This window comes from Melozone crissalis, unplaced genomic scaffold (assembly GCF_028551555.1).
Source record: "Melozone crissalis strain CALT ecotype California unplaced genomic scaffold, PUWL_Pcris_2 ptg000013l_1, whole genome shotgun sequence".
Classification (NCBI taxonomy): Eukaryota; Metazoa; Chordata; class Aves; order Passeriformes; family Passerellidae; genus Melozone; species Melozone crissalis.
The window spans coordinates 3,509,110-3,532,248 of NW_026535791.1; the positions used below are offsets into that span (position 1 = coordinate 3,509,110).

The 23,139-nt window shown below is 37.8% G+C and overlaps 1 protein-coding gene across 1 annotated transcript in view; it reads right to left on the reverse strand.

The window, feature by feature from the left end:
* Positions 1-3,508: 3,508 nt before the first annotated feature.
* The window catches only part of XPO4 (exportin 4), a 78,495-nt gene continuing 58,864 nt past the window's right edge, over positions 3,509-23,139 (reverse strand). Inside the window, exons 15-23 of the mRNA XM_054272287.1 lie at positions 22,450-22,619; positions 21,326-21,500; positions 19,951-20,244; positions 18,871-19,051; positions 17,323-17,441; positions 16,290-16,420; positions 15,406-15,523; positions 14,080-14,172; positions 3,509-11,094 (exon numbers count right to left, since the gene is read on the reverse strand). Of these exons, the coding sequence (XP_054128262.1) occupies positions 10,897-11,094; positions 14,080-14,172; positions 15,406-15,523; positions 16,290-16,420; positions 17,323-17,441; positions 18,871-19,051; positions 19,951-20,244; positions 21,326-21,500; positions 22,450-22,619 (1,479 nt within the window). The 3' untranslated portion in view covers positions 3,509-10,896. The remainder of the gene's footprint in view (positions 11,095-14,079; positions 14,173-15,405; positions 15,524-16,289; positions 16,421-17,322; positions 17,442-18,870; positions 19,052-19,950; positions 20,245-21,325; positions 21,501-22,449; positions 22,620-23,139) is intronic.

Sequence of the window (23,139 nt, forward strand, 5' to 3'; positions counted from 1 at the left end):
GGACTTGCTCCGATGGGGCAATGTCCTCGTGCTGGGGACCCCAGAGCTGGAAGCAGTATTTCAGGTGGGGTCTCACTAAAGCAGAGGGGGAAAATTTAATCCACTATATCTTTCCCTTTGGTCATAAAAACTTCCCATTTTCCTGCTTCTCATGTGTAGGCACAACATGCTTATCTGGCATGTCTCATGATCTCACTGCCCCAAGACAAAAAGCTCACCCATTTTTCTCATTTCTTTATAAAGCTCGATGTTTGTAAAAGTCATGTGCATAGTGTTGTCTCTGTCACTCAATGACTCTCCTAGAATCCAACCCATAGGATGTTGCCCATCAGATTATTTAACCCAACAGCAGACTCTCCTCATGTTCTCCAGAGCCAGAATATCAGCAGTGAGCTGAGTAAGAAACTGCTGTTTTACCTACAGCCTGCTCAGTCTTCATCTGCCACAACATTTCACTGTGGCTGAACAGAAAGTCATGGGCTCAGCACTGGGCATTAATGAACAGAGCAGAACTACTGCTTTGGAAGACAGAAATACTAAATTAATGATAAAGTATTTTGCAGCACAGTTTACATAAGCAGCAGAGAATCAAATTTTCTTGTCACCACAGGATGTGGGAATTGGCCAATTTTTCCTTCAGATCCCCATATTTTTAACCTCCCAAACCTTGTGGGAACAAGGTTTTTCATGACAGTAGAGAACTGTGGGCATTTTCATCACTGAGCATTCAGTGCATTACCCACTTTGTCTTTGAAAGTTCTTGCCAAAAAGAGTCTTCATCCTAGCACAGGAGACTGTCTCATACGGTGGATATCCATATCTATTCATGCTACCAGCACTGCTGTAATTTAAAACAAACAAACCAACCCCTTTTCCCTGCATTGTGGAAAGTGACAAGTCTTGATATTGATACCTGTGTAGCATTACTGAGAGCAGCAAGAAATTGGTTTAGGTACTACAGTGAAGTAACACTTCAGTAATTGTCCTATTTCATGCATGTTTGTAAGGTATTTTACATGAAAAACATTCTGCACAGGGCTGATAATGAAAGTGGAAATGAGACAGGGATGACACACACTCTCAGTCCAGATTTCCCAGAGCAGCAGACTGCCCCTTGGCAAGCAATCCCTCCTCACCAGAAAGGTTAGACAGATCACATAAGGGCACATGGCTGTCTGGGGGCTTGGGGGTGGGCTGACAGGGTGACATTATTTAGGTTATGATATCAGATACTACTTGGCAGCAAGCACAGCCCTTGCTTGAATCCTGTTACAAGACAGTTCTAGAAGCAAAGCCCCAAAGGAGCTCAAGTGACCCTGTAGGAAGGAATAAAAACAGGTTATCTCTGGCTGCAATTTGGGATGTGAGGACAAATGAAACATAGACACAGGAATACCTGTAAAGTGCGTCTTGAAAGAAATTTCTTATTAATAACTGGGTTTTATTGCCCCCTAATATTTTTTGCAGATAGGTATTTCCAGTTAGGCTATCTCCCCTGTCCTTTCACTGACAGACCCATGTCACACAGCAGTGATACTGGTGTCCTTGAGACAAACCTGATGACATAGATCACTGCCTCTTCACTAATGCATTTGCTAGATCAGAAACAGTGTTTAAAAACAAAGTTCTAGCCTGGAAAGCAATAGCAACTTGTTACTCACAAGGCACTTCTGTTTTGGGGTTTGAGTTTTTATTTTTACTCTGTTGCATTTTTTCTCTACTAATGAAATTCCAGTTTTGTTCTCACTGTAGCACCACCCGCAGTCATATGAAAAAGTATAATCAGGTTTAATTAATATGAAAATAGATTATTAAATTCTACTTGTAGAATCTTTCCTGTTGCCATTAAGCCTAAAAAAACTTCTATTAACTTATTTACAAAAAAGCCCAAAAACCCCCACAAAAAAAACCCCTCAACATATTTAGGGCTGGCAAACCAACTGCACACTAATTTGGAAGGCAGCGAATGCTTTACAACCATACAAGGATAATTTCTAGTTATTAAAGATAATGGAAAACAGCAAAGTGAAAATATTCTACTTAGAAAACAACCTGCAACACCCCCTCTTTCTAAGCAAAGCTTGCTGCACATTTACTTTCACTCCCAAGCTGTTCCCCCTACAGATGGAGAAACAAATGTGTGTGGGGCCCCATGGGGTACCTGTGTGGGCCAGGTGCACCACAGCTTCCCAAGACCCTGTGGCACAATGGAAGGACAGACTGCCACTCAGCCTCTTCAAAGCTTGCAGTCACTCTATGAATTCAAGTACAGAAGTAAGCTTTAATATTTAAGTAGTTCATGGAGTCCCAACTCTTTCTCTATGGAGACAGAAATCTTAGAAACATGACAGTGATACAGGATCCCTGTGACTTCTTTCTATTTTGCCAGGCTTTGTGCATTCCTTGGAAGTAATTCAGGATCCACAGAGGGCCACAGCTTTCAGACAGAAAAATGCTCTACATAAGTGACCACTAGTCACTTAATACCACCTAGTGGTATTGGCATTTCAAACAGACTTTACAAGTATTTGAAAAAAGAAAACCCACCCAACCCTTCAACAGAATTACCAGTAACTATACTTCTGTACATTTTCACATCCCCACATATTTTACCAAGGCTTCTGATTTACACAGTTCTCTCTAAAAATGTCCTGAGATGCATCATAACATCCAACCATCATGGCATTGTTTGGCCCCGAAGCCTTGTCATGGTTGTTTTTGCTTTCCCCCCGCAAAGATGTAATCACTCTGCCATGACAAGAAGCAGGAAGGAAAATATATAAAATATATTTAGCAAAACCAGTAAAATTAAAGTGGAACAGAAAATGCAGTCAAGTAGCAAACATGTACAGCAGCAGCTTTTACAGTTTTCCCCTACACATACCTCTGCACTTATTTCACACACGCTCTTTAAGGAGAAGGAAGAAAATAGAAATCAGATAGTGTTACGAAAGAAAACATTTCTTTTCCTGAACGGTAAATGGGGTTTATTACTGCTTTCTGCTTTTGAAACTCCAATTCAGACTATATATATACCTCTAAGAAAAATAAGAGAAGGACACCCTTTTCTCTGTCCCTAAAGCAAAATTACACTGTCCTCCTTTTACAGACTATACTGGTATCTTAAATAGTTACACTCGCAGGATTTAGACATTATCTGGCCATCTTAAGAGATGCAGGTAACAAACATTTTAACCAAGATACAAAACAGGTATCCAATTTTTCCAGCTTTCCTGAGGCTGAGTGAATTGTTTAAATACATGTGCGCTTATCAAAATCCATGTTTACAGTACATTTTAACAGTAGTTTGTTAAGAAATCATGAAAGTGCATAACAGCCTAAAAGCAGGCAAAAAGTACTTCAGAAGAACAGTCTTTCCTTAAAGTGGCAGAAGAATATAAGCCTTCCCCAAAGTAGTGTTGATCTTGTGAGGACATCAGTGATCTTCCTAGAGATTCCACAGTGTGGTGGTGGGCTTTTGGCTTTGGGGTTTGTTTTTTTTTGTGAGTTACAACAATCATTTCAATGAACAAAAGACCACTAGTAGTATTGGTGCAGTTCCAAAACCAAAGCAAATGTCCTGACAGCTTATTAAACCAAGTTACCAGTGAAGCTTTCAAATCAATACTTGTGTGGGAGTCTAGCAATGACTTTCATTCAGGGAACACCGAACACAGAGATAGGAAGCAGTTTGAATATGCCACAAACCTAAACGCAGCATCCAAAACAGTAACTTAAAGCAAATCAAACATATTTGTCTTTACAACCATTAACAGTAGGCCAGACAGAGAGAGGAAGAAAAAGGGAAGTACATCACACCCACAGCTTCGCTTTACTCTAACTTGTAAAGGCAACAGCGTGTCAGGAAAATCAAATCCGATACCATCTAATAGATGTTAAAGTGAAAACAGCTGTTCCACAAGATTCAAATATAGGCAGCAGAAAAACTAGTAATGAATTATGTATCCGTCACAGTGGGTAGCTTCTTTGTTCTCTTTGGATATATAGATTTGTCTGGAATGTTTTCCAAAATAAAGAGGAATTTATTATTTATTTAACAAAACTTACAAGGATAGTATCACATTTCATTTCAGAATTCCAAAACAGTACTCTTTCCCCCAACAAATTTGTTGATAAAATGTCAGGCTTTTACTAATCCCTTTCAAGATGTCATGTTAAACATTATGTAATTACACTTTCAGATTGATCTGTTTTTCTTTCTCTGGATAAGATTGCAAAGTTATCACTTTCTTCTCGTTCTGCTTCCCTCTTCTAGTTCATGCACAACCTGCTCCTTGGTTGGCTGTCCAGGCAAATTCCACTCGGAGGGTTGTGCTTTTCTACTTCTCTGCTTGTAAGACATGGCAAATCACTGAATGAAGAAATCCACCACCAACTCCATCACTCACAACTGAAGCCAATGTAAGTTTCAAAAAGGCAAAATTGATGGGGTTTGTGTATACTTAGACAAACAAGTGTGAATAAAGGCCTTGTACCCAAATCATTCAAGTTTATTCCAGAACTCATATTTAAGGTAAAGCAGAATTGTTCCATTTTCTACATGAAAGACTCTTGGATACGCTGCTGTTAGTCTTACCAATTGCATTCAGGAATTTCCTCAAAATTATCTTAAATTTCTGTCCCTCTCCAAAATATTCACTGAACGAAACCATGCTAATATAAACATGTAACTGCATAATCTTACTTTTGAAACCAGTAAAATTCTAGTGATACATACAGCCAAGATATATAGCAAGCTGTCACTACCACAGTTGTTGCGTAGTTTTACTTTCAGGATTTGTGAAGCTTTTTTTTTTCCTTATCTAAATGATGTGAGTGCATGGAAGTAAGAGGGAGACACTAGAAAATAGCTGTAGTTTATTTAAATGTAATTGCACTATAGCACATTAGGAACTGCTGCCTGTAAGTGAACTTTTCTGATATCCATGAAGTAACATGCTGTTGTTAGATGCTCCTTACATAGGAACAGATCAGGAGCTTGGAGAACATTTCTGTGCCAGATACCATCATAAAAACTGTTTATATGAAATACACACACATACAAATTAAAGACTCAGAAATCAGTATTCCTTTTGAGTAGACAAATGCTACCAATAATAGTGACCAGAAAAGTCACTCTTAAAACTTCTTTTGGAAGATGGGGGAAAAGATTAATCTGATTATATATTCACAGTTATTTCTGGTAATTGCAGTCCAGTGTGAGATACTGCTGTGGCACCCCTAATCACACTTTCTGTTGATGGACAAACTCATGCCATAAGTGCTGATGTAAATTAAAGTTACTCCACCAACTTTTAACCTAATTACTGTGCATTCACTGTAGCCAAAGAGCAAAAGGTGTGGCCTAAGGTTTCATAACATTGCAATTTATGTTTCTACCGTAAGAAAATGCTTTTTCAGGGATTCAACACAGGTGAGATTTTAGAAAAATATTAAACAAGAATACACACAAATCACACGTGGCCAAAACAAAATAAAAAAGTCTTTAGTGGAAAACAATTTTATCCTCTTCCTGCTTATGGATCTTAATACACAAAGTGATCATTGCAAAATTGAAAATTTAGTCATGATAAGGCTTGATTACACAGCCATTTCCCAGGTCTTATTGCAATAAAACATGAAATACTTCTATGCAACTTCATATCTTCAACTGTACAGATAAAACAATACTTGAAATCAACTAGCACTTCAATCCCTGTGTTTTTAATATATAAGCTCAACACAGCATTGAATGACACATTTAAAATATTTACACACTTGACCAACAGCAGTACTAGCATTTATTGCCTTAAAACTGTATGTTCACTGCATGGAGGTTTCTTATTTTGCATAAAGAAAACAAATAATATAGGGTTGGTTTTTTTTTTCCTAATTGAAAATTCCAGAATGGTTTAATGGGGATTGAAATGTGTGGTGAATACTATTAGAGAGGTTTTTATCAATTTCAAGTGTCAAGCTGTAACAGATTGGAAAATTACATGGGTAGTAGTATCTTCCTCTGAGGTTGGAAGGGGCTTCCAAATCTGCTTAACAGCAGCTTAAAAGGACAGGAAAAGCAGGGTAGGGAATGGGAAGAAATGAAAAATCAGAATCAATTTTAATTCACTGAAGAGAAGGGAAAGCCAGAGGTATCTTACTTTTCAGTTTCTAGGGCCCCAAGAAATCTCATACTGAAAAAAGGGCTCTATAAGATAGCTGAGAATTTGAGGCTCTAGAGCAAAACACACTTCATGATTTGTTTCATGATCAGTACTAGAAAACATTAATCTAATTTACTGAAAACAGAGCACAAGCTACTCAAATGCAAATTTATGAGGGGCAGGGGAACAGGGGTGGCTCTTTAAATTTTAATTGTTATCATTAGGCTTTGGTTATACTTAGTGACTGGAACAGACATGGAAGAAACCTGTGGTATTTGTTCCTTGCAGAAAAATGTAAAGAAAACCAAAAGTAAACCAAACAAAACCCTACCACCACAAGCAGCACTTGTCACAAGCACAGGCACCAAAGCCTGAATAACCAGTAACTGTCCTCTCTCTATGAAGATCAGAACTGAGGCACACTGGTGGGGAATCTCACCTTATATAAGAAGAAGGCGCTATTTAAATTGGCTGTAATTGAAATAATGACAATTTTACAGCAAGCATTACTGTACTGCAGTAGATCAGTCCTGGGAATACTGCACCACTGCTGCCTCTACTGGGCTTTACCATTGTGAAAATCTTCTGTTTTCATTACAGTAAATCTTACACCTCACAAAACTAAAATTAAAGTATATAATATTTACATAGCATCTCAGATCCTCAAAGCATTTTATAGGCATAAGCTAATCCTCACAACATCCCTGTGAGGTAGGTAGGTGTTAATGCTATTTTAACAATAACACGGTTCTAGTGACTTGCCAACGGCCACAGAGGATCCTGTGAATAAACATTACAAAATTAGAGGAGCCTGGCTCCTACTCCTGCGCTTATATTCATCAAGCTACTTCCATAAAAAAACCCACCCCTTCTTATGTAATCACTTAACCAAACCTGAAATTACTTGAAGTGTTTTACAAGCAAAATGCTGCAAATTTGTACTTTTTAATAGTTTTACAGACCACAAATTAGAATTTGCCTTCCCTTTTAAAGAACTAGATTTTAAATGGACAACTGACTGCTTTGAACAAGCTTATTTTCTACAACTACATGGCTTAGACATAAAGGGATTTGCCCAGGTAAACACTGGGGCTTTAGTGAGCTCTTCTCACTATGAAAGCGATGACTCCAATTCAAACCCCTCTCTTTCAACTAGTAGGATTTGGACATGCTGAGAAAACAAGTTTCTCATTCCTGAGAAAAAAGATGAGCCCTTTACCATTAAATGGTGAAACACAAACCTCTGGGCAAAAAGTAGCAGATTCTGGTGGTAATTCAGTGAAGCTAATTAAGGCATAAATGCACATCAAAGTGGAAGTTTCATGCATCCAGTCCCCTTCTCCTGTCACTGTGTATCTGTGCTTTTAACAAGGTCTTCAATTTTATGATTGAACTCGATGCTTGTCAGTGTTCAAGACTACAGGTTGAACAAAATTATTATGCCAGCATTAGAACTAACTATTACAGTGGGGAAGGAGCTGGCAAAACAGAAAAGAAGCCAGTCTCAGAATGAAAACACTGGTCCAATAATCTGTTTCAGCAAGGAAAGTCTAGACAAATATATTTGTTACAATTGTATCATGCAGCATTTATAACTTGGTTTGAATTGCCTTTTTTCTTCCTTCAAAAAACAGGTGCATTTTTAGAACTATTATTCACTCTCCACAGTGAATGGAAAATTAATGCAATGATGCTATGGAACTTCCAGAACACTTTTGTCGAGTCATCTCTCAGTGTTCACTACAAACAGTCTGAGTCTTTCCTGTGGACCTCAATGTGCTTTCACACCCTGATTTACAACAACTGGATGTGTAGATGATCACAGAAAATTCTTTTTTTCTAATTTTTTTTGGTACAGAAAGGATACAGTAGTCAAATAGCTTTGATAGAAGCAGTCACCAGGAAGAGTATGAATGAACAGGACTTATTTCCAGAAACCTTTGCAACCATTTCACGGATGTCACTAAGTAGAGACATCTTAGCATTAAAAAGAAAAGGAAACATAAAATGGCATGGAAAGATCTCTGTTAAATATATGAGAATGAAAGGAAAATTAAAAAACAGGCAAGTGTAACATAAAGCAGGAAATTACAAAAAACCCCCAAACGCTTACTAGGACAGTTTTCCTTTAACATATATTATTTTTAAACAAGGGCAAAGGACATTTTTAAACCACCTTTAAAACTAGTCTTTGAAAGTGGGTGTTCATACTTTAGCTAAAGTCTTGATACTCAGAAATGCTGTGTGTTTCTGCTTGTTACAACACAATGGGCCTGAAAAGAAAAATAATGCATATGCACATTACTTTGCCCAGAATACAAACTCAATTTGTGCTCCCGTTCATCACAATATGCAAGAGATTCCAACCCTTTAAAGTTAATAAATATTTTTAAATAGTGAGCCAGTTTTAGGATTAATAAAACAATAGCGACAGAGCTAGTTATAAAAGAAAGGATGACTGAGTGTATCAGTTACTCAGTCAGACCCAAAACATGGAATATTTGCTATGATCTCTTTGAAGACTTCAGTCTAGATACCTGACATCAGGCACCTCATAACAAACCAGCAGCTCCTACTGCTGCTGATGTTCCCAGGCTTCAGCGCCCTTCATCTGAAAAAAATGAGGTTTCAGAACTTCTGCCCCATCCAACGTACTAACTCAGAAGAACCCCAAAAGAAGTTTCAAAAATAGCAAACCCGAATTTAAAAATAAAAACTCAGCCATCACAACAGTTTGAAACAGAATGATCTGCCAGGATCATTGTACTTTGTGCAAGTGCACAGTCAAGAAATCTTTTAAAGAAAAGCACTAGAGTTTAAAGAAAAAATTGAGAGCAATTCTCCTGTTCTAAAATGCTTTGCAAGTTATCTTAGAAATAAAATACTATCTGGGAAGGTACACTATTATCTAAGAAGTTTTATGGTCACTTTGTAATGTGTAAATCTTTCCTTGCCCAGTTTTCACATAAATTAAAAGTATAATAAAGAGATGGTATTTTTGGCCTTGTGGATCCATGCTTGAGACACTTACGGATTTAACTTACTAAAAAACCCCACCACCCCCCAAAAAAACTCCCACAGAAAACGAAAAAACAAAACACTGCCAAAAAACAAAACAAAACAAAAAAATATCAATCAAACAAACAAAAAATCCAACAAACCTTAGATCACTTATAGCACAGTATTAGAGGTTTGTGCCTGTTGTGAGATTCTGGCTATTGTGACTAATTTTGAGATGAATAGATGAATAGCTGAAGGATGGCACAGAATTGCAAACACAAAGCTATATGTAGCCATATAAAAGTGTATACCAGACTTTTTATATAAACTGTAAAAACACATGGGAAATACTTAACAGCATAATCTAGCAGAGATCTTAAACAGAAGGGCCCACGTCTGCCTCTGTGTATTTCCACAAAAATAATTTTACTAGACATGCAGCATTTGTGTTTGCTTCAGTTTCCTCTGGCTCATGACAAGAGACAAACCAGGCCTTGCTTTCATATTCATGTGCTGCTCTCCCTTGTTGGCTCTATATAATCAGGGCACTATATTCTGCTATGATAAAAGCTAAAGTGCTGATATAAAAACTAAGCAAGAGCAGAGCAGCTGGGAGAGCTCTGCAGAAGTGGGACTAGAATCAGCAAAAACCAAAAATCTCCTACAGCAGAGACCTCCCAATTACCCTTGCCCACTGGAGTCAAATAGACATGCTTGAGCAAAAGGGTTTGATGCTCCTGTGCTAGCATAATTGTTTTAGCTAATGCCCAACTTTACAAAGTTTGCCAGTAATTCACGCCTTTTGGGTTGTTATTGCTTCAGCAAACAGTTCAGTGTAGAAACACATTGCAGTTGCGTGCAACCCAGGTGAGAATCAAGACAGATACTGAAAGTAAAACTACACATGAACCTTGCATTAGACACTCATTCCAAAACAACACATCAACATGAAGGGCTGCAACAGGTACACAGCAGCTCAGTGCCAACATCCTAAACCAACTCTCAAGAGTCAAATCTTGCCTTAAAGTTCTTACCTAAAGTATATGAGCTTCTTTTTTTTTCTTTTAAATTAAGGCAATGAAATGGCTACAGTTCCTAAAGTTCATTTTCAGGGAACAAAAATATACATCTTTTTTTTTTTTCTCTGAACTTTAGGCAGCAGAACATAATGTAAAAACCTGCATTGCATTAAACCTGCAATGTCAGGTTGATGTAGAAAAACAGAACTAAACACAAGTTAAAATACCATTTGGTTTTTCTTCCTCATTGGAACACAAACTCAAACTTTAAGAGAGGAAAAATAAAGCTTAAAATCAGCTAAACTGTTAACAGCTTTATATGTATCTGCTTCACACTCTAACATGATTTTGGGTAGAAAAGAAATCTGTATGTTTACATGACCACTCATATTTTAAACCAGTGCAGGGGGAAAGGCACTGCATTTATTTCATTGTGCCCATATCTGTTTGCACATAAATGGAAAAAAACTCAATTCAGACTTTCTGTTCATTCTCTTCCACACCCAAGTATGACAGATTGCAGCTAACACATAATAGCAGAAGCTGATTCAAAGTTGACCTCTCCTATTCCGTGGTGTTATGTTCAAACTTCCAGGCTCTCTAGAATCTGAGATGGCTGCAAAGAACCCAGAGACAGGTACAAGATTTAGTCAGCATTCAGCATTTCTCAGTGCATTTTGCAGAAAGGGTCTAAATTAGGCATAGAGTTTTGTTGTTTATTTTACACAGAGAAGTCCACCAACATTTGCCATAAATTCTTCTAAACTCTTTAAGAAGGCCATCTTCTGCTTACGGTCCAGTGTAGGAGGAGTGCTGCTTGCAGTAAGCTTGTTGAAGGCATCTGCTAACCGCTGGTAAATTACTGGATCTTGTTGAGTTGATAGCAATGTTTCAACTAACTCTGAATATTCAGCCTGTTAAACAAACATTAAAAAAAAAAAGAGAAAGATACAATATATACAACTTCTCCCATCAGAATATGATCCAGAATAAAGGCTGGGACAGAAAACTATCAGTACCTCTTCACCTGTCCTCACAGCCTTTCACCTACCTCTAAACCAGATAAAATCCTTCAACCAGGATGAGTATTTTCTAAGGCTAAAGAAGTCTTCAAAGCAAGGCACAATGCTTTGCAGTGCAGAGTAAGATGAGAATTTTAAGGCAAATAGCCTTCTGGCTCTTCCTTAGCATAGGCTTATTCCTGCAGACTGGACTGTTTTTTCTTGATGCCTCTCCCACATTCCATGCCAACCATCTCCTCCCACAGGTTCTCCATTTTCTAGGGTTCCTTCCCTGGGACAGAGAGCTTAGATTCCTTTCCAAGAGTATCCTACTTATTCTCATGCTTATTTAGAGAGAAAAAAAAAAAAAGAAACACCTGAAGCAAGTCCAAAGGGACTGAGCTCTGGGAGCGCATGTGAAGGACACAGGAGTCAGAACAGCAGTTCCCTCCATTCTACCCATGAAGGGTTGGGTCAGGGTAGACACAATGAGAATTTATCACCTGTGGGTGGCATCACAGGGTCCTTTTCTTTTGCACGTTCACGAGTCCCTCTTTGAGGGATAAGGGCTGCTAACAAGAGCAAGGATCCATAGGACAAAAGCGGCTTAGCAATGTCTTTGCCAAAGGCTTGCCAAGCTGGCAGGAAGGGCTTTAAGGGGCTTGTTGAGGGATGGTGGTAACAACTTGCAGATGAGTAAAGAAACAGAGACTGAGAACATTAAGAACACAAATGTGATGGGTTTAAAAGTGCTCCTCAAAGGATGAAACAGGCTGAAAGGAGACCAACCTGAAATGCCTGTGTAGAAGTGTGTTCAACTTTGGAAACAGAAGGAGCTAGAGCTTCACATGCAGGCTCAGATCTGCAACATTACTGCAGGCACTGATATGTGGTGGGACAGGTGGCATGACTGGAGTGTTCCAAGGGACAGGCTTCCCAAGGAAGAGCTTGTTAGAGCTCTTCAGGGCAGAAGATGACAGAAGATTGACACTTCTGTGCACAGGCAGCTCAAATGAAAAATGGTTTTTCTACAGAGTGGGCAGCAATCTAGTTGAGTGCTTAGGAATCATGATCAGAGGAGAAGCAGTAAAGAGGACATCTTTTGGGGTGAGATCTCATTACAAATCCCCAGAACAGGGCTTTTAGTCATCTTAAAGCAACTTGAGGAAGTTTCCAGATCAGACTTACAAGAGATTATCTCCCTGACATTTGCTCACATACCAGATGGGCTACCCAGGGGTGTGACTTTGCATCTGCTATTCACAGCTAGTATGAGCTGGTCATGGATGTGGTAATTAATGCCAGCCTTTCAGTTATCATTAAATAGTGGAGTTAAAGATTCCCAGGAAAGCGAGGAAAGAGGGCAGCCAAGCACAGGACCTGGATGTCACCTGGATGTCATGAGACCAGATGTCACCTTCTTCAAGACTGGTAGGTGGGATCCTGTGGGAGTGAGCTCTGAAGACAAAAGGAACTCAGGAGAGCTGACAGGTCCTAAGGACAACCTCTTCCATCACAAGAACGGATACAGAGGAAAACAATAACACCACTGATTCAGCTAAGCAGGGACTTAATGACTGAACTCCAGCACAAGGGCAACACATGCAGGAAATAGAAGCAGGTTGAGCTAGAAAGGAGGACAGCAGAAACACTGTCCAGACAAGAACAATGACAGAAAAATAAAGATCAGCTAAAGCTGAATTTAGCAAAGGACAGCAAAGACAACAAAAGCAGCTTCTACCAGTACTTTAAGAGTAAAAGAAGGAAAAGGGAAAATATGCATTCTATTGCTGAATGGAATAGATGATTTAATGATAGTAGTCAAGAGGTAAGGCTGAAATAATCAATGCTTTCTTTTGCCTTGGTCTTCACTGACAGGTTTTACCAGAACTTTGTGAGAGACAGAGTCCAAGAAGGAGACGAACTGTGCATAGCAAAGAGGATCAACCCAGAGATCTCTTGAGAAATCTTGGTGCATGCAAGCTCATAAGACCTGACAATCTGTCCAACGGATCAGAAAGCTGGCTCATGTCATTTATTACTGGCTGCTGTCTATCATCTTCAAATTATTACGAAAATCATGAAGCAAGTACTCCTGGAAGTTATTTCTGGGCACGTGAAAGTCAAAAGATCCAAGGGAGTGGCCTGAGGTTGCGTCAGGGGAAGTTTATGTTGGGTATTAGGAAAAGGTTCCTCACCCAGAGGGTGTTTGGGCACTGGAACAGGCTCCCCAGGGAGTGGTCACAGCACCAGCCTGACAGAGTTCAAGAAGTGTTTGGACAATGCACTCAGGCACATGGTGTGATTCTTTGAGACGGTCCTGTGCAGGGCGAGGAGTTGGACTCGATGATCCTCATGGGTCCCTTCCAACTCAGCATATTCTGTGGTTCTGAGAACATCTACTGTGGATTTACCCAGGTAAATCATGCTTTACCAACCTGTCTTAGACAAAATGACTTACATCTATGGCTAAGACAAGTGCAGTAGATACCTAAGGTAAGAAGGTCTTCAGCAGCTGTGTACTGCACCCTTGCAACCAAGGTAGGATTTTATTGTCTTACTGGGTGAGAGCTCTCATCTGGACCTTGTCCTGTTAAATATTTTAGTCAGTGACCTGGAGGAGGAGGGGAAATACACTCTTCTCAGGTCTGGGGATGAAACGGGCAAGTGTAGCCAAGGGCAGGACTGACATTTAAAGACACTCAGCTGGAGCAGTGAGCTGACAGAGAATCGTGAAACTCAGCAAGGACAAATGCAAAGACCTGCAGCCAAAATAGGCTGACCTCCTGAGGATGCCCCCTTTCAACCCAAATGACTCCGTGATTTATCAGGTGCACAAGTAATAACCACTCTCCTTTAATAAATGACTTCTTTTCAGGGTGTGTCTGAATACCATACCTGGTGCAAACACACTAATGTGTAGAATGCTTCACCTGCTGCAGTTGTCATTTCTGTATTGTGCTTCTGAAGTACCAGCATATCAAAAACCATCTGAAATCAAAAAACAGAAGCAGTTGTGTAAGTGTAAACTTAACTTTCCACTTTATCAACATTTGTTGCTGAAGCTCATCTTCACTTCTGATAATAACAATGAACATTTATTACAAACATCCAAGGTTGTTGTTTGCTTTGTTGTCCCCATTTTTTATTTTTGGATTTAGGTACCAGAACTTTAGAAGCCCAGTCTCAGTTTAACAGCATAAATTCACATCTCAAACCAATGGAACCTGTTGTTGATTTATATATCAACTGTTCTTCAGAGAAACATGATATCACTTGTATTTTTCTCCAAAAGCTTCAGGTATACCAGAAAAAATAATGAAAAAAGCCTTTGCTCTTCCAGAATAAAATACAGAACTTTTCCTCAAGTTTTGGAGACTCCTATAGCTCACAGAAAGTCAAACAGGGAAGAGATTAGTAAAGAGGATTATTATAATTTTAAGTGGAAACTCAGTAATAAGGAATGAAACTATGTTAACTTAGAAGATACATAAAGACAAAATTATACTAATTTTTCATTCTCTCAGCTTGTCTGATGAAAGCATTTAATGAGAATCCTCAGAAATCCCAGTCAGTTTGGTAAGAAAAGATGTCTTAAGTAAAACTGAAACCTATTCAAAATCAGAAGACAAGCACACAGATTTCACAATTACTTTGCTGCCACTTAGTAAGAACCCAGTTGCTACCAGGTCACTCCAAAATTCATTAAAGTGGATGGTCCTAAAAGTAAAGTACTGAACGTGACACTGAATTAAGAAAATGCATAATTCATTAGATACACTGAATAACGGACAGCATTTCCTTTCTAGTTCCCAGCTATGCTCTTTTTCATGCCTCTTCTTTTAGTACTCTACCCAGCCTCCAGTTCACAGAATTCTGGAAGCCTTCTGTTCACAGCTTCACCAGGAACTGCTAAAACTGTCAATCTCAAGTGCAGAGCATGGATATAAAAATTCCATTCTGAGAGACTCAGGTCTTTTGTTTACTGGCAATAATAGATTCGTTCCCTCTACACCTCCATCCTCTTTTGTCTAGACTCTAGTCTGGAACCTTCAGTTCTTTATGCCCTCTTTCTTCTTAAACTGACACTTTTTTTTTTTCTAGGTAACAGGCTGTTTCTTACTATATGTATTATCCTGATTAATCTGGATATGATCACTGTTTGGCCTCTGGATGCTACTTTTATGCAAAAAACCAAAGTAACAAGAAACATAGATGCCTTACCTTAAGAAAGTGCCTTGTTGCTAGAAAAAGAGTTGAATCGGTTTCTTGTGATTTTGCACACTGTTCTGCTAACGGTGTTACAGCCTCCAGACAGAGCTGGCAAACCTCTGAGCTCATTCTGATAATTGATGTTAAAGAATTGAAGTCAAATTTCAATTAAATGGTGGTCAAACTACCCAGTTGTGACACTAGAAAGTATCTGAAATGCTTGTATGTTTCAAGGCTTCTTTTCACTACAAAGCTGCTAACTAAAAAAAATCAAATTAAAAAAATGCTAGGAAAAGGAGGGGGAAAGGATTCCAACTTCATTACTTTTTTTATTAGCTACATGCCCTAAGGTAACATAACCCTCTCTGACATAACATTTTCAGAAAGAGTCCCTTATGGTCAAGCTCATCTGTTTCTGACACGTGCCACAGATTAGTGAAAATGGTACTCCCATTATGAGAGGGAGAGCCCATTGGCACCCTGACAGGAAATGCTCTGGAGCCAGCCCAGTAGAACAACAGCAATGTTTTATATTACCAGCTGAGAGACTAATTCAGGAATGGCTTTGGGATACCAGCTGAAGGCTTATGAAGTTACACACTCTGAAATGAAGTAATGGAGGAGGCAGGAATGGCTGCCAGAAAAAACTTACATGCTAAGCTACTTAAAGGCTGCGCCCAAGCACCACAAGTCAGAGGCAATTCAGCTAATGCTGGAATCTCAGTGGACACTACAGTGAAACTCTCCATCCCCAGAGAGCAGAGTCAATTACTGATATATAATTATACACGCAGATATTGATAGGAAAAAGAAAAAAACAAGATATATTTAACAGGTCCTTATAAAAGCAACTTAGATTTTTTTTAAAAAACATTCCCAAGAGCTATAAAGGATACGATGACATCCCTAACTCCAGTGAGTACATTAGGCTCTTAAAGAGGTCCTCTGGAAGTTGTGGAATCTTCTCAGGGAATATCTCACATATGAAAGTGATTAATTTATAATATTGATTACACAGAGATGGAAACTGTCAAAAGAAAAGCATGGTATTTTTAGATTCAATCACGTAACTATTTTGGCATAATTTTCAACTGTACAAAGAGACAAGACTGATGATGTGCACTGAAGAAAAGAATTTCAGCAGGAAACTCGAGTCATTAGAATGGCTACAACTTTATATAAATACAAACACTGTGGCACAATAAAAGACGATTCCTAAAGATAAACAGTAGATAGTGGCAGTCTGGTACCTGCTCTACACAAATTAGAGGAGTTTTATTTTGGACACAGACAAATCTAATCCTGTGGGGTAAAAGCCTCGTGAACATTTGGAGCACAATTGAGGGGCTCCCAGGGTAGATCCCTCACTTTGGTCTGATCTAAAATGGATGTGGATCTTGTGCTCAGCAGGAGCTACTGGATGAGAAAGCATGTGGAGAGGGGACAGCTGAGACACCCTCCTGAAGTGTTGCCCTGCTTCCAAGTAAAACATGAACACAGTGCAGCAATGAAATGCTGCAGTCCCGTTGTTTCATATTTTACTGTTCTACTGGCAAGCTGCTCATGCCTATGATCGACAGCCATCTCTATTGTGGAAATTTATAGTTACTTTTAACCCCTATCACTATTTATGCTTCTTGTCACATTTCTGACACTATTAAAGAAAGGACTCCATAAGCCACATTTCAGGTTTGGCTGTTGATCTGCACAGACTTGCTTTTAGAAGTAAAGTTTTGTTTAGAACCTTCAAATATACATTTTCTCAGCTTACAGTATTTGTTTTCAAAGAGTATTTAGAACTACGGAACAGTTATTTACATTTATGAAGTCTAGAAAGCTCAGGTGGAATGCATAGAGGAACAAATTCTGGGGAATTCATTACTATAAAGCTTTCATATTCTAGCAGCTCTGTGTAAAAAATATACTTACTTTCAGCAGATCTTGTGACATTAGAGGCAGAACTAGATTAACCCCATATAAGACAACATCTGCTGCTGATACAGATCTATTTGTAACTTGCCCAGGCTCATGTCCTCTAAATACTTCATCTACAGAAAAGAAAAAAATATTTTGTATAAAAGGAAGATTAAACATATTGAAGGAACAGTCCCATTTCTTTATAATACAGGCATTTTTAAAAATAGGACTAGTCCCCTCTCTCCAAACAAAATTGTGAGGCACTGTATTAAAATAGAAACTTAGTGAGTGGAGGCTGTCACATCACTCTATATTTATATTCATTAGGACTAAGCGTTTCATAATCACTTGTACTGGATGGCATGCTAAACCAGAACACTTCAGATACTGAGGGCTCCCTTCCATTACAGAATATTGCATTGGTTTCTAGTGGTAGCTGTTTCATGCCTGCACACATAAACACAGACTGAGTAAAATATTATTGCATTTTTATACCTTTTATATATATTATATATTTACATATGCTTTAATATATTTTATGAACAGAAGGACAAAAAAAATGGGAGAGCTAACAGAGAAAGTTCCACAGTTAGGATGTTATCAACTTTTCTCCAGTTACAGGTTAAGGCTTACATTTCCCATCAACTGGCAATGACCTTACTTTTATAATTCCTGCATTGAGTCAGCAGCAGTATGTAGAAAATTCTCAACAGATTTGATCTCTGGGCATTGCATTTAGGTTTTTTTCACATTACTTTGTTTCATGGTAAGTGTTTTCCACACAAGTAACATCCAGATTTCCAAGCAAATACTTTACAAAGCACTGGGTTGTCCGTTCAATGGACAAAGTCTAAATCTGCTTCTGTACTCATGTTGTGCATGCATGATGAAAAAAAATGATGTACTGCATTTCTGAGTACAAGATTCTCTCTTTCAATATATACCTCAGAAAAGCAATGAATATCAAAACATGCTTGGTATCAAACTGAATCTGCCTTGTTATCTGCGCAAAGTGTATAGAACATGGTGAGATATGAACCATGCAAATGTAATTTGCAAGAACTGCAATTTTAAATGAAAGTAACGGGTTGGAATACAAGAAGGAACCCTTAAGTACACCCACAAACCATAAGGTATGTTCTGTGAAAGAGGAATACAGAAGACCCTCAATGATGGAATTTTAATGACTCAACATTTCACAAAAGTTGAATCCTGTACTAAGAAGACCACTCATCTGCTCTCTTGAGCTACTTTACTACTCCAACTTCTCTATACACTTTTTGTTATAAAACTGCTGGAACAACATATTCAGACTTGCAACATTCAGATTTCAAGCTGTTCCATATATCTATAATTTATTTTATGACAGCAATAATAATTTCAGATGTTAGAATATAGTGAAAAGTCCTTTTTTGCTACTTAAAATAGCAATTTCCATATCCTGACCTAGTCAAGCCTAAACTTCAGCTTTTACTTTACATGGACTGAACACAAACCCCAGAATGCTTCTTACAGTTTACAAAACAACATGTGGTTCATCAATTACCAATTCCTTAATACCTGTATCACTGAAATCTATGAATTCCTTTGATAGAAGATTGGTGAGAAGCTCCATAATAAGAAGGAGATCCTGATACTGGTCTTCTTCTGCTGTAACATCTATCCGTTGTCGACCTAGATTATTCTTGGAATATACCTGGAGCAGAGTTAGGCAGGCCTCATACAAGTTCATGGCTTTGGCCTATAAAACAATGTTACATAATAAGAAAACTTCCACATGCTAAAAGCTAAACATCTTGTTTTAAGATGGCATTACTTGGTAGACAATGCTTCACGATTTTCATTTCAGTGAATGATCACTTTTGTACCAATTGTACACAAAATCATCAAGGAAACAGCCACCTTAGACAATAAGAACACTTACAGCTATATATTGATGTGATACTGATTGAAAAAGCAAAAGATTAATTTTCTGAATTCCTCAGTTTTAACAAAAATCCAGACAAGACTGGTTTGGGACAGACTGACATATCTCACTAATCTCACAAACTAGATTACCAACAAAATCCCCTGGAACACACTTTAAAATATAGAAATTTAGAGCCACAAACAGTGTACTGTTTGTGTATACCCAGTTTGGAATGGGCAGGAACTCTTCCAAATTTGAAAACAAAATTAGCCAACAGTGCTAAGTGCAAGATGCAAGTGCAATGCACAAACTCACAATTTTAACTGTTAACTTCTTGGGATCTATTAATGCCTTGCCTAGGACTAAAGCAGTGTCTCTGTGGTAGGTAATTACCACATAGAATACTGCTGCAATTCTCCTGGACTAGACTTCAGAGAAGTTTGATATTGTTATAAAAAAGTACACAACATAGTCTGTCTTCTTCTGCCACCCATGCATAGAGTTAGACCAGTGATGAACTGTGGTTAAATTTACCAGTCTAAATGTCCTGCTTTTAATCTTTGCAAGTGTATGTTTTAAAACAAGGGAATCCTTTAGCAGATATGTCTATATAGTCTTTCTCTCTATAAAAATCACTACATTTTATTTTGTTTAAGGACTAGCACTGTATACACATTTACAAACATGCACACACACTCTGCCCCCCTCCTTCCCCTCCTGGCTGAATTTACCTCTCCAAGATAGCAAATTTGTTTATGTGCAACTTCAACAAAGACTTCTATTATGAGATTAACAGTCTCTGGTGTGTTTTTGTACACTTCCATTAATCCAATGCAATTATTAAGGAAGTCCATTAGGAAATTGAAGAGAATTGCTACGTTATCAATCTGGGTGGCCTCAGCAATGCCACAGAGTGCTTCTAATGTAGCAGTGATTTCCTGCTTCACTTCCTCCTCCTGGCAGATCTGCTGAAAGTTTTCCTGGTTTATCACATTCAAGAATCGCTGCTGAAGTGGCTGAAGAACCTTGAAATTTTCCAGAAAAGTCACATTAGGATAAACATACTATTATATGAGATATGAGGTTTAAATCACTTAGCAAACTGATTCTTGTACTGCCATGCCAAAAGCAATCACTTCCAGTTTCCAATGGCTCAGTTATGTCATTATCTGTCACATTAATGCAAGCAGAAGTGGTAGTGAGCAGTGCCTCTCACTGTCCATCATGACCTGCAGGCAGGTGTCAAAATGAGCACCTCCATGAATATTTTAGCTAATTTTGTAGTGTTTAAACAAATGACAATTACTTTCTCTGGCTCAAAGCATTTTATTCCCTTCAAATTCAGCATGAGGGGAAAAAATTGTTACAGCTTATTAATGAAACCATTAAGATTAATGCTCACAGTTATCTTTGCCACATTAAGATTCTCAATAGCAAAATCACTTTTGTCATCATCTGTATTTTCAATTTAGAAACTTGCACAAAAATAGTTGACTTTTTTTCCCCATTACTTCCACTGCATTGCAGTTTTACCTTAAATCTCTAATTTTGGGATCTGCCAATAAAAGCATGTTTTTATCAGAAGGTCAATGCTTCACAAAGTCAAATGGTGCTTCCTGATGCCATTTCAGCTACTTTCTAGCATCAGCCTTTCTGGTATTAACTATCTGAGCTTTAATGGTGCCAGGGCACAAAGAGCTGGTCAAGACTCTTCATTATGTTCCACATCAGCTTTTTATTTACTGTCATTATCATTAAGTGAGAACAGAATAAATCATAATACCATGAAATTAAAATGAAAGGAAGAAATGTCCCAGTGCAAGGGAAATTTTTAATCCTCCATATTAGTCTTTTTCAAACATCTTGCTCTACTGTCTGTCTCACAAATACTTCAATTAATTATTAGTGGTTTCTTTTTGGGTTGAGATATTTTAGATACAATTTAGATACAAGAGATACAAGTATTGACCATCAAACAGAGAATAATTTAAAAAATCTTCAGTATTAAATATCAAAATATGTTATACAAATTGATTTTGTGTCACTATAAAATTCCCTAAACTAACTGGCTTATATGGAGGCAACAGAAGTATCAAAATAGCTTACCTCTGTCCAGTATTGTTGCTTTGTTTCTGTATCCATATGAGCAAAACCTCCTAGAACTAAAGCTTTCATTAGTGTTCTCTGCACAGAACTAGACAAATAGTGAAGAGGAGGGCTTCGCCTTGCAAACTGTTTAGCTAAATTCCACCAGTTTTCACACTGAATAACTAAGTTTGCCCTAAAAGAGGGGAAAAAAAATTCATTAAAGACTTCACAAAATTGTATTAACAGAGCACATCAGGTTTCTAGCAGTTGCCAGAATTTTTTGTTGCTATATTTTTTTAATTCCTTTATTCTGAGGTTAAATTGCCTTGTGATTTTCATCTTACTTATGCCTCAGCTCTCAAATTTCTAAAATACATACTCTGAAAATAAATCAATCCATACAGGAGAAAAGCAGGAAAGTTCTTTAGTTTTACACACATACACACACAAGAGTTAATGGACATATTGCACAGATTAAAAGCTTAGTCTCATTACTTCATAATAAAATAAGCAATTTATTTCAAAACTAGCTCCTGTGGGGTTTAATTTTTTTAAAAAGAAAAATCCTCAAGCATTTTAAATCCTCATATTGGAACAGTCTTTCAGTAGACCGTGAATGTATGATTGCATGTATAATTGCATGTCAATTGACATAAATAAAGCATTCAACAACTTCCTGCTTCACAGTTTGCAATATCAAAGAAAACTTATTGAAATTTGGCTGAATCTACAAAATCCTGTATTTAAAAAAAAAATTTAGATTTACAAACACATTTCATACTGGCTTAGCCAGTATCTGAACTCCTAATCAAAAAAAATTAACAGCAACATAAAAATCCTTGCAATAAGAGTGGAGACCAGGAGAGTTTTCCTTTCTCACTGTTTAACAGTGAGACACAAAAGTAGGGAAGGAGAGTGCACTTCTAAACAGTAATAAAGATTAGGTGATGTTTTGTCAAATACAGGTCTCACTCCTCAGCTTGTCAGACAAGTTTGTGGTGGTTTTTTTGCAGTTATAGTATGTTACTAAAGTAATTTACAAAGGCATGAATATGAAGTGCCCTATATCTGGATTACTGTGGCCAAAAAACTTTAAAGGAAGCAAAAGAAACTTTTTGACTTCCAGAGGTATAGCAACTTACCGCTCTCTCCTTTCCACTAATGTTACTAGCAGTTGTACAGTATCATTTGCAAGGTCCTGCTCTGAACTCCACACTGCCAGGTTACTGATCACTTTTTCTAAAAGGTAACCCACAATCCACTGGGAACCCTCTGTATCAGCACCAAATGCTGTACTAAATGGCAGACTTATCTATAAGAAAAGCATTAAAATGAGTGAGTTTTACAGAAGCCAGAACCCAAAAGTGTATGGCAATCATTGTAAGCAAATTCTTTTCAGGCTGTCACTTCTTTCCTCCTTAAATTACACAAATGTTACATAGACAAAGGCAAAGAATATCTGTAAGAGAAAAATCTTTGCCAAATTTATCTTGTGATTTTAAGCACAACAGCTAAAACAAAGAAAAGTTTCAACGTCCTTACAAAAAAGGCTTGAGTACATCTAGCTTTTAAGGCCAGTGAAAGTTCAAAAGCTTTAATAATTATAAGATCCCAAAATCACCTCCCAAAAGTGTTTCCATGAATTCAAGACATAATTCCTCAAAATTCAGTGGTAAAAATTACTACTAATTCTTGATCTATACAGAAACTTGTAAAAATTAATTTTCACTTCAATTTATCTGCATCTGCTTTCTGCAGATGGTTCCTTCGATCTATACATCTTTTAGGAAACATGTCACACTCTGGTCCTGGCACATTAAAATATGCTTCCT